The sequence below is a fragment of the Haliaeetus leucocephalus genome, unplaced genomic scaffold, assembly GCF_000737465.1.
Source record: "Haliaeetus leucocephalus isolate CR32 unplaced genomic scaffold, Haliaeetus_leucocephalus-4.0 Scaffold973, whole genome shotgun sequence".
Lineage (NCBI taxonomy): Eukaryota > Metazoa > Chordata > Aves > Accipitriformes > Accipitridae > Haliaeetus > Haliaeetus leucocephalus.
In genome coordinates, this window is record NW_010973409.1 from 2,043,755 (window position 1) to 2,056,012 (window position 12,258).

At 35.0% G+C, this 12,258-nt stretch overlaps 1 protein-coding gene across 1 annotated transcript in view; it reads left to right on the forward strand.

Annotated features, from left to right (window-relative positions):
• NEK10 (NIMA-related kinase 10) overlaps positions 1-12,258 on the forward strand; it is a 118,442-nt gene that overhangs the window by 77,818 nt on the left and 28,366 nt on the right. Inside the window, exons 28-29 of the mRNA XM_010584377.1 lie at positions 5,600-5,648; positions 8,268-8,305. Coding sequence (XP_010582679.1) covers positions 5,600-5,648; positions 8,268-8,305 — 87 coding nt within the window. The remainder of the gene's footprint in view (positions 1-5,599; positions 5,649-8,267; positions 8,306-12,258) is intronic.

A 12,258-nucleotide genomic window follows, 5' to 3' on the forward strand; every position in this document is an offset into this window, starting at 1 on the left:
ATGATTCTATGATTCTAGTGAGATATGCAGGTTTTTTTCCCTGAAGTCCTTATAATTTAAAATTATAAAGATTGACAGAGGATAGGGACATGTTGAGTCAAAAGGAAAGAAGAGTGATGGGATGATAACAGCTTATTAGTTGCATTTTTTTCTTATTTTAAAATTAAGAAGTTTCCCAACTTTACCTTAGCTTAGTCATATTTAAAGGGGTTTTCCTTGATTTTGATTTACAGTGTAACTGTACCTGCATTTCTGCTGGTAAAACCAAACAGCAGGAAAATATGTGGTATCTCTTAATGCATAGTAGTCCAATAGAGCTAGTATGTCAGTTGTGTGAGAGAGAGTTTAAAAGTTTACTCTGTGCCTGGGAACACTTTTTGGAAAATTTATTTTGTTTCCTTGAATCGTGTTCATTTACACTGCAATCAAAACAATGTCCTCAATACATTGGAAGACTAGTTCTGTGTACAATATGCTATTAGAAAACCCTGGTCTCTAGGGTTTATGTACTTGCCCTCTGACCTTCCTCACAATAAAAAGGTAAGCATACAATAGATCCCTTTCAGAATTGCTTGGCTACTAGCTTTTATAAGGCTAAGAAATCTCAATGCACAGTCCTCTTGTTGTGCTGTATCTTGCTTAGGCGTTTTTCTGTTACCTCATAATTTAATAAGTTTCCAGTATTTGGAGGAATCTCTGAACTTATCTAACTTGTGACCAACAAGCAAAGATGTTGAGATTCAGGACTCCTTTCCGTGCTAAAATTGCTGTAATGCAATAGTATTCAGCTACTGTGTCATGAAGAGACCACAGACCTCCCAGAAGAATATTCTAGTGATGTAACTCTAGAAGGGTGTCCTGTATCTTTGAGCTTTTAGAAAAATGACTTATTTACACAGTGCCAGGACTTTAGTCTTGTGCAGCTAATGCTCAAAGCAATCAAAAGTATCCAGCTGAATAACTGGGGGTTTCTAGAACTAGGATACTCTCAAAATAGGAACTTTGCCTGTTGTATGTTGCAAATGATTGGGCTCGGAGTTCAGGTCATCACTTAGCTCCAAATTCAACTATTTTTGAGGATAACAACACACAGTAGGAAATTAATACCCATTCAGTAATGTCACTTGTCTGGTGCTAGTAGTGATTTTCATTCAAAATTTGGGCTTAATTGCAGGCAGCTACCCTACATCTTGCAAGTTCTGTGATCACAGAGCTTTTTTTTTTTTTTTTTTAATTCAAACCAGTTGTATTCTTTGGTGGATTTGATGATTTGAGAAGATATTTTTTCTTTACATAAGACATTTAGATAGTTTGGTAAGTCTTAGGGGTAAGGTTGTCTCACATCTGCTATATGTGGTCCTTTAGATTGTGAGGGGAAAGCTTAGGAAATTTGTTGAAAATTATTATTGCATCGAGAAACCTATAATTTACACAATGGGCTGTCTGTGAAGAATTTTGGAGATCTTACAGTGTTTTGTAGGCTTGTTTTTCCCAATTTGACTTCATCTAAGATTCAGATTTCTCTTGAGACCTCAGGCTAATGGGACTTTGTTGAAGACATGAGCTAGAAGATCTGCCAAGACCTGGTTTTCCTGTATGATGCTTGGGTTAAGCTTAAAGTATGTTTATGGCAACTTCTGTTGCTATACCTGTAGTCACAGCTAGTGAGCTAAAAATTCAGTTTGCTCTGCAAAACAGCTGAATTAACATGGTTGGGACTGTCCATTCTAGTGTACAGTGATTTAAAGGGCAGCTTACTAAGCATGTTTTGTATAAATAAAGGTAGTTTGACCTTTCTCCTGAAAAGATCATTAAGCTGTTGTTCAAAAAACCACTTCCATTGCTTACATTTCATTCAAGGAGATTTACTGAAGTTTTCTTCTAATACAAAATCTTGATTCAATTTTTGTATCAGTCTAATCAAACTTGAAAGGGTTTTCAGAGGTTTTTTTTAAGATACCAGTGAAGTGAAAGTGAAAGCCGAAGCAAAAATTACTATCTTCCCAGGTTTTTCTGATCTCGTATCATGTTGTAAGCTCTTTTCTTGAAATCATGTGGTTAGGTGCCTGCAAGAGAAAAACACTAAACTGGATATTAGAATGCATTTGTAAGATTATGCACCGATGTCAATGCATGTTATGAAGTTAAAACCTTAGAAGTTGCTTTAATTACATCAGCTATTAGAGACCAAAGTAGCAGTTGGAAAAAATGCCTCATGTGATATATACTTTTTAAAAATTTTTTAATGTCCTTAAGGACTCTTCATAGAGCTATTCAGAATAGGGAGGCTGATGAGAATCAATAGCTTTGGCTTTTGTGTGTCTTTCACTTTCCAACAAGGGTGGCCACAAAACAGGAAAGAGATGGAGGATTTATTTTTCATTTTCTTTAAGATCATCTTGAACTGAGAAGTTCCCTCTTGCAAGGCATTTGAAGAAAACATATGTTGTCTTGCTCTTCCCATCCATGTCAAAGGAGTAACCATGGTAAAAGGAAATATGGTCAGGGTAACACCCTGGGCTGAACATCAGTATGCACTATGTACTCCGTGACTTATGTTAGTTAACTTTCCTAAACATCTATGTTTCTTACTCCCTGTCTGGCTTTGTATGATTAGCATAACTCTTGCACAAAAGACTAAGGGTTATAACTAAAGTCATTAGTTGTCCTGGTTTCGGCTGGGAGAGAGTTAATTTTCTTCCTAGTAGCTGGTATAGTGATATGTTTTAGATTTAGTATGAGAAGAATGTTGATAACACACTGATATTTTCAGTTGTTGCTAAGGAGTGTTTAGACTAAGTCAAGGATTTTTCAGCTCCTCATGCCCAGCCAGCAAGAAGGCTGGAGGGGCACAAGAAGTTGGGAGGGGATGCAGCCAGGGCAGCTGACCCAAACTGGCCAAAGGAATATTCCATACCATGTGACATCATGCCCAGTATATAAACTGGGGGGAGTGGGGCTGGAGGGGGGATCATTGCTTGGGAACTAACTGGGCATCGCTCGGCAAGTGGTGAGCAATTGCATTGTGCATCACTTGCTTTGTATATTCCAATCCTTTTATTATTATTGTCATTTTGTTATTGTTATTATTATCATTATTAGTTTCTTCCTTTCTGTTCTATTAAACTGTTCTTATCTCAGCCCATGAGTTTTACCTTTTTCCTTCCAATTGTCTCCCCCATCCCACTGGGTGTAGGGGAAGTGAGTGAGCAGCTGCATGGTACTTAGTTGCTGGCTGGGGTTAAACCATGATATTAGTGCTCAATGAGTTTGCGTATACACACATGAATGTGTTGGTTACAATGATTTTTATATGTCTGAGTCTCCTCATGCTGTTATTGAAGAAATTATTCCAATGTGTTTCATAGCGCCTAACATAGAGACTCCTCTTTCATTTGTAGCTGCTCAGTGGGTCTCTAACATAATAAGCAATAAAAATGGGGCTGAAGGGTGTTGGCTGTTGTTTAGTAATGTTCTGCATCATGATTTCTGGTTTTGGTTTTTTTGGTTTTTAGCATTAATAAGTATTTTTCTAACTTTAGCATATGAATCAGAAAATACTGCATCTCTACCATGTACAGTGAGTGGCGAGACAGACTCTTTGGTGTGAAATATCATGCAGTTGTAAATACACTCATAAACTGGCAGATTAGCAAGTCAAATATGGTGAGTCATCAAACCGATCAAGCAAATCTGGATATGAGCCCTTTACTGATAGACTATTTACTTGAAACAGCCAAAGGGTATAGTATTTCAAATCCGATTTTGTATATGAATACTTGGAAAGGGGAGCTGGTTTTAAAATTCTAGCAAACAGCTGTGTTCAAACTTAGCTTTCTAACCAAGTGGCTTCTGTTACAGATTTTCTTGCATATATTCTCATAATGTATTATAGTCTTTGTTATAACAGAGTGTCTGATGTTGTAACTCAAAATCCTTACCCCAAGCAACATGATTCAGGTTCAGTCAGAGCTTCTACTTTTGTATTTGTGTTATTGTGTCTGCATCCTAAGCAGGTAAAATATCTGTTTCTTGATTAGGCACAGTCATAAAAGGCTGCCTTTACTTTCTAGACAGTGGACTCTGTATTTTCATATCTATTTTCCTGCCTCGGTGTTAAAGTTAATTGAGTATCTTTGCTTCTGTAAGGGCCTAGTTTAATTGCTATTACGTAAATCAGCTGTTCTTACTAAACCCTCTTTTGGGCTAACTACTACAGAGTTTTAATATCTGTTTTGCTAAGCAAAGCATTAGCACCAAATAAAATACTGTTTCTTTTTCTTTCGTTCTCTCTCTGTCTGTCTGTGTGTCTTCTTTTTAGGGAGACAGATATGGCCTAAAGACATATAATTTCTTTTGGTTTTAAAGTGGATTCTGTGTGAAAGATGCAAGCCTCCTTCAGGATTTTTTCTTTTTTCTAAATTCAGAGGATCTCAGAAAAGTAGGAAAAATAGGGGCACTATATTTCAGAGCATGACAGAAAGTATATTTCAATACAAAGAAAAGATTTAAGATTCTCAGAAATGTGTTTGCTCTCTGAAAGTCCTATACTGTTGTTCTAGAACTAATGTAACTGCTGTAACAAGACCAACAATGGGAAAACTAGTGTAAGTTTTGCACAAAATCTTTTTTTTCTTAGCTACTCTGAGTAACTAGGTACCTCTGTTCTTGTTTTGTGATAGTGCTTGTGATGTTACTAGTGTGGAAAAAACATCTCATGTAGACAAAGATGCAGGGTTTTATATTAAGGCATTAATTGTATGGGAAAATTGTAGAATTTCCTAATCTTACTACTCAGACCTTCTGTTAGCTGAAATATCTTTTGATTTAAACATACATTTACTCAAAATGAGATAGCATTTGTAGGAGAGAGCGGTCTCATGTCAAAATTACCATCAAAAGAGGTTTTACAGGAATGTTTTAAAACAAATGCTTAAGACAAATACTTGCTTTAAGATGATTCTTTCTAAGTGCATAAATAATAAATATCACCAAACATTACCTCTCCCTCTTCACATTTTTTGGCACTGTGCAATAAATGACATAAACATGTGGGTTCAGTTTTATTGCTGATTAGAGGTTTGACCAATAACTGGTCATACCACTGACTTCAAGGCCTTGAAATCAGTGGGATTATTTAATAAGTAAGGTATTCCATATGTAGTAGTTTGAATAGTTAGCTAATAGAATGGCGGCAATAAAACTCTGGTAGAACAAGGTTTAGACAACCAACCAAAGGTCCTCTGCGAAAGTGGGTAAATATTCTAGCTTTTTATCCAGACTAGAGACAATGCTGTGGCTACAGTGGTAGCAGTAACTGTAGTAATTTAATGCAAATCCAGATACATCTTCTGTGGACATCTAGTCAGCATGCGTTGTTAGTTTCTCTGAAATTTATTAAAATACTATGCAGGGCTGAGATTTTAGTTATGATGCAAGCAAATCAAACAGCAACTCCATAGTCAAATGGGGATTTGGAGTTTGTTTAATGCTGCTTTTAAAAAGTTATTTTGAAGCCATGTCTGGGAAATAGAAAATATTAACATGTATGTTTATGGGGTTTTTTAATGCAGAGATAATATTTATGCATTTGTTTCAGGTATAATTAAACGAAGTTTTAGTGCTTCTGAAAGACAACCTCAGGTTAGGTAGGTACAATTTATGATTTTAATACAGATTATTTAATTAATCATTGTTATGATCAATTCCAGTTGGTCGTTTCACAGTGGAACAGTTGCATGATTGCCTTCATGAAACATTTCCTTACTTATCATTACAACTTCATTTTATCTCAGCCTATGACACTCAATCTGCTTGAGGATATTATTAGAGGGCGTTTGCACACAGAAACTTTACATGAGTAATTTAAGGGCTGGCATTAAACTGATAAATAGTTTTAAAAGTGGACCTTGCTACATCAGCTTAAACTGACATTAGTTGGTTAGCCAAATTCTGGTTTTGCATTTTTAAGCAGCTGTTTTTCCATAGAAAAATGTGTTTGTACCTTTGACAGTGTAGAGTAATATCTTGTCCCTTTGAACTCCTCTATACCTTCTATATAAATGTAGATATGCGTTTTTGGAATTCTGGAGTCCTCATTTCTTTCAAAAAGGAAACAAAGCGAAACAGAATGTGGTATGGCCATCCCCATTCTCCTTCTAAAGGTCTTTCCTTTTGTTTTTGTTATTTATTCAGAAATGCATCAAACACATTCTTGACCAACCGTTATTTTTTCTGATCTCCTTGGCACCACTCTTGTTCATAGACTCTGTTCTTAGTTTCTTCATTTCTGCTTTTCTTTCACATCTGAACAAGCTCTCCCCCAACACTCCTGGCTCCATCTGCCTCTTGAACAATTTTTTCCTCTTACCTTTAACTTAACCAGGTAAGTATTTATAATAACAGCATTGATTCCTCTCTGCTGTTTCTCCACAGACCCTGTTTGATCCAGCTTTCACTTAAGGAATATTACTGTAGCAACTCTTACTAAGCTGTTTAATGACCTCTTCAAGTCACAGTTCCTTTATTTTCTTGATCTGCTATTTACCATTGGTGCTATCTTTGTCATCTTAAAACCATGCTTTTCTGACTCTTCTGACTCTATCTTTTTCTAATTCTCCACATAACTTTTGAAACTATTCTTAAGGGCCATTCAGAAGGATACTAGTTTATCTGTTAATCTATTTCCTCTGAATGTTACATGTGGCTTTACCACTGATTCTCTTTGTCTTTTCTTCTGTGTCTTTTCTTTGCATGTACAAATGTGGCTGCTTACTCATCTACCTACAAAATCATGCTGCAAATCATGAATTTAGCTGCATACACGAGATATATTTCCTTATGTCTACACTAAATTTTTGTTTATTTCTTTAAGATCTCTTTGTGGCTATACAGTTGAGTACTACATTACTAAAAGGAATGTCCTAATTGCCTGTACTTGAAGTCCTACCCATTAGCTTGGTTTTTGATCATTCTTGAAAATAACATCCATCCTCGCCAATATTTTGATATCTGAGCAACCACTTTAACTTGTGCATCTCTCAAAGTTCTTGCATTCAGAATGAGTCTCACTGTTCTGCCTGGCACCTCTAAGATATATCTTTCCTATCAATATACGCTGCTGAAACTCTTGCTTGGGTTCATAAGACTATCATGCAAACATCTTTCCTGGTTTTGATACATGCATTCTAGTCACTCAAATGCCCATTCAGAACACTGCTGCAAGGAACATTTCTACAGCCCTACCTTCAACCTTGCCATCTTCTGTGCGTGTCCTTTTACTGGTTATGCTTTTCCTATCACTTCAATGGCAATACTTTATTTTTGCTTTCAGAGTTGTTCTCAGCATATCACCATCCAGTCTGTCACATATCACTGACTAGCTTTCCAGCTTCAGTCCTGCTGCAGCCAGTAATGGCAGCTTCCTGATGCTTGAGCATTGAAGCAAGCACATTTTTTTTTCTCCATCTCTGCCCCTCACATAAACATTAGCAAAACTGTTTCCTTATCTTTCTTCATAACTACTCCTCGAAACTGTAGTTTTCCCTACTGCCCCAAAAATATATACATATTCTTGCCATACTAGGGCTGTTGAGGCTGCCATCCATCAGGACATCATATTGGTTCTTTCAGTTCCCCATCAGTCTGTATCCCTTTGTTGTTGCTTATCTCAGCTAGTGAAATCTGCAGGCTGGGACAGCGTTTGTGTAGAGTATAGAGCAGAAGCTAGCATTGAAACATCTGGATCTATATTTCTGACATTGAGGTATTGCTGTCCTGGCGATGTAATGTTAATTTTTTTCCCCACTTTACTAGTACTGTGTGCATTATTACTCCTGTTTTTATCCACTAGACAGTAATTACTTTATTCTTCATGTTTTCTATCCATAAAATGGGTTAATTGAAATGTCCTTAAACATGTACAAATACAAAATAATGTGTAATCTAGTGGATTACTGAGTTTCAAATATTAAAAACCTGTCTACTGTTTTTGTACTTTCCAAGCTAAAAACTGAACAGGGAAAGGAATGGAGTCTAACTTTTATTTAGCAGAAGTCATGCTATTTTGGACATAGAGTAAGCCAGCCTTTACATGACTTATAAATGCATGGGTAAAAACTAGTGAATTTGGACAGATTTTCTTTAGAGGAAACATGAGATGGAGTCAGGGAATACTGATATTTACTCTACAGTCATTGATGCCAAACACAATTAAAAGTACCTGCCTTTTTTTTTCTTTTCTTTTTTTTTTTTTTTAATAATAATAGAGATTATATTGAAGGTCCAGGATCAAGACTGCGACCAGGTAATTTTGTGCTTGCAACAAAATTTAACTTAAATTAAACCTGATGATTTCCAAGTTTTTAAACTTTATTCTCCTGTTGCATATAGAGTGTCTCCTTTTATTTCTTCAGCTTTACTGCCTCTTGGTCTGCTCTTTGGAGTGCCTCCACTCATGTGCAGGGCCCACACTAAGAAAATAGAGGATTTGTTCATGGCGGTTTCATAGTCTCCAACTTGTAGTTCTTTGCAATATGAAAAATCATGGTATTATCTAATAATTATATTTTTAAATGTTAGAAAAGGAGATAATAACATTTCAGATACAAATACGTTATCTGAAATAACCTTAAGCAATTTTTAAAAAATATGAATTCCAGTAGTAAACCATTTTAGTAGACTTCATTTTAATGGTCATCATCCTGGCTAAACTTCTGCTAAATGCAATGGGAATTTCTCCTGTGAAAGGAATATTTCATAGAGCCCTTGTAAATTATCACGTATTTATACTTCATCATTGATGAAACAAGTTTTCCATTTCAGATACTTTTCTTTCTTAGTGAGAAGCTTCACATACTGTAAGCTGCTAAGCAGTGACTTCAAAATGCAATTGTCTGAATTAAATAATATTTGAAAGAAAATTTTGAGCAGTTGAAATATTGATCATTGAAAAAGTACTTTTTGCCTATACTAACTTCTATTTCACAGCTTTTTGTTACAAAAATTGTATTAGGAATTTAATTATGCAGTACAAATCAAAATTTGTTGTCCACTTTCAGCAGTTTTCAGTGCTGTTTACTGAGGAGTGCCATTATAATGCCAACACAGAGTTTAAACCTACTATCCAGCCATAATGTATCGGAGCTATAATGATCTGCAGACAAACACTTTAGCCTTTGTTATTATTTTCAGTCCTGTGGGTAATCTGAGCAAATCTGATATCTTTTGTCAGTAATGTTTTCCTTTTGGATAAAACTTTTAATAGTTTTCAAGTCCCCAGCAGCTTATTCACACATACATGCCCTCATCCCCCAAATAATGCTATACTTTTGCATTTTAAAAAAATAAAATTGTGGAGTGGTCTGGAGTATATGGACTTTATGAGAACTCCTAAATTTCCTCGCTGAACATTGGGTCTCTAGCTGTCTTTGAAGCATGTAGACACTACAAGTAGACATTACATCTGAGCCTCCTAAACTGGTAAGTCATATTGTTGCTGTTGTGCTAGAAAAGAGAGAAAGCTCCATACACAGAATGACAGGGAAATCCATATTATGTCCTACTCGGTCCTTTCTGTTTGCTGATATCATTCTAAGCATATTTTTATTCAGAAAAAAAAAAAATTGAGAAGACCCACAAAAGAAAGGGCATTCATTTATTTGCTCTTGTTTTGTAATACAAGCCATTGACAGCAAAAGAGAAATCAAATGCCACAGAACAGGGAACAGTGAAAAAGGTAACATGTCAAGGAAGTAAAGTTTTTATCATTGTCCTAACAAAAACTGGATTCCTAGGTTGTAATAGCAAGACTACACTATTTATTTTGGGATTGAATGTAGTAGTGTTGAAACAGTTGGTAGGTAGAGAGGTGAAAATGAGGCAAAAAGAGCTTAATCAAAATTGTTATTCTCATGGCATATAATATTTTAGATTATTATAGCATGGCTTCCACTGTCACCTTGAGCAGAAAGACCAACCTAAATTCTTCCTTAAGTGGCTCAGGGAAAATGCAAGACTTCTTTTCCTCTTATTGATATTAAGAGAAGACTTAGGGAAAAAATGTCAAACTGAATTTCACTTGCCTTTCTCAACCCATCTGCCAAAAGGCATTGCCACAAAAAATTGGACAGTAGCAATGATGTCATTATCTTCCTGATCCTACTAGAAATCTGTCTCTCTGTGATAGAGGATGACATTTGCTGTATCTTTATTTTCTGTGAGAGCGCAGCTCAGATCTGGTTGGTCCCTAGACACTTCAGTTTGCAAATGTCTCTCTTCTAGTTCTTTTTAAAGTAGCCAGCACAGAAATTCAACAGGAAAAAAAAATATAATAGTTCAGTTGTGGACTAATTAATTTTGGTATTTGGATGTCATCTTCCTCTCAGTAGAATTTTCATTCTTTATACCAGATCACTTTGCCAAAAAAAAAAAAAAAAAAAAAAAAATTAGGTGGATGTAAATCTGTACATAAGACTTTATGATCCTCAGGGTGCTTCTGTATTTAGAATATGGATCTAAATTAGCCTCTGAAATGTAGTTTAGAGGTAACTGTATTTAAGAGAGATACAGGGCTGCTGGCTGAAGTTCAATATTTGGACTTAAGCTCTTTGCTTAGCTTCCAGGTCTAATACTCAACTTGGAAAGACAATTTTGTTAACTAATGTTCTTTTGTGATTTATAGTGGTACTCTGCTGATAAGCTTTTATTTAATATCTGGGTCTGACAATGTGTATGACTTAAATACACCAGATTAAAAATTATAAATAACGACTGATTTACCACACAAAAATTTGAGAATCTGATTTAGTTTTGGCTCTATACTCTTTCTCAGCAGGCAAAGCATGATAGAGGAGCACTGAGTAAATAAGAATCAAGCTATCTGTTTGTTTTAATTGTTATATTTAAAATCTGAATGATATTTTGTAAATCTGCACAGTTTGTAGAATACATAATATTTACTTCTATGTCCTAATTCTATTAAATTACCTAAAGCTTGATCATCAGTATTTCTCTATTGGTTGTTATGGCTGGAGTTAGAATTATTCCATGCAACACAAATAAATTATTATGTCTTTTTTTGGTTCAGTAGGTAAGTTCATAATGCTCCTTAGTTAACAAAATATAATCAACCTTTTAGGTATAATATCCACAAATCAGTACCGAGTTTACTGTGCTTTGCAAATATTAAGTAATGCTCACTCATTTAGGTAGTCAAGTGAATTTGGTTTTGCTTTTTACCAAGCTGCCTTTGGCTACTGTTTTTCAAATATCTCATTGAACATGGCAGGAAACAAATCACATGGATATTTGATATTAGCAGCTGGTAAATTAGGACAGTTTTGCTTCAGAAAAAAAGCACGGTGTTTTAATCACCAAGCTGCTTGTACTACAAGAAAAAATGTACCTACAGCAGACAAGTATGTCTATCTCAAATTCTGGATGACCAAGACCATGTCTGATTTAACAGCTGTTTGTGATTAAGTCCCAAACAGTAGTTCAGTGGGGGAAATAAACTTTCACTTTCAGCTTTTGTCTTCAATTCTTGAACTAAATATTTTCATATAGCTGATATATTTTTTTATCTGTTTTTAACACATAGAAGTAAATGAACAGGTTAAAATTGTTGTGTTAAATTTATTTTGCTGAAATAAAAACATAGCTTCTATTCATGCATGACTTCCTTTGCAGTGCTTTTGTCTATGAAAAGTATACATTATATACATGGATTTGACTGACAGAGGATGGTAGTCTAGCTTTAGAGGAAGAGGAACAGGTTTATACCTACTCACTATTTTCATAAGATAAGAAAAATTCCGTTTTCTTGCTCCTTGCCATGATAATTAATTCACACTTATCTAAATGAAATCAACAATAATCTAATAAAAATGATATGAGGAAGCCTAAATATTTGAAGTACTACAATATTCTTAATTCTAAAGTAATGTTTTTCCTATTAATTCCAATCTGACTCTGTTCTTTACTTCAGAATTTGTACTACAAAATGTAGTGTCATTGTCATCAGGTATGATGGGTGCTTTTTAGCAAAGATCCCACTTAGATACCCAACGAAATAGTTAAGCTCTAAAATATAAGCCTGTGTGTGCACTGTTTGTGAATTTGTGTATACATATCTATTGTGCATGTTAGGTAATAGTTAAAGCAAATGTTCAAATACAATGTGTTTAAAAAAAAAAAAGGTTTTTTGAATATCTATTTTAGAAGAAAATAGAAACAACTTATAGCAATGTCATTTTCTCA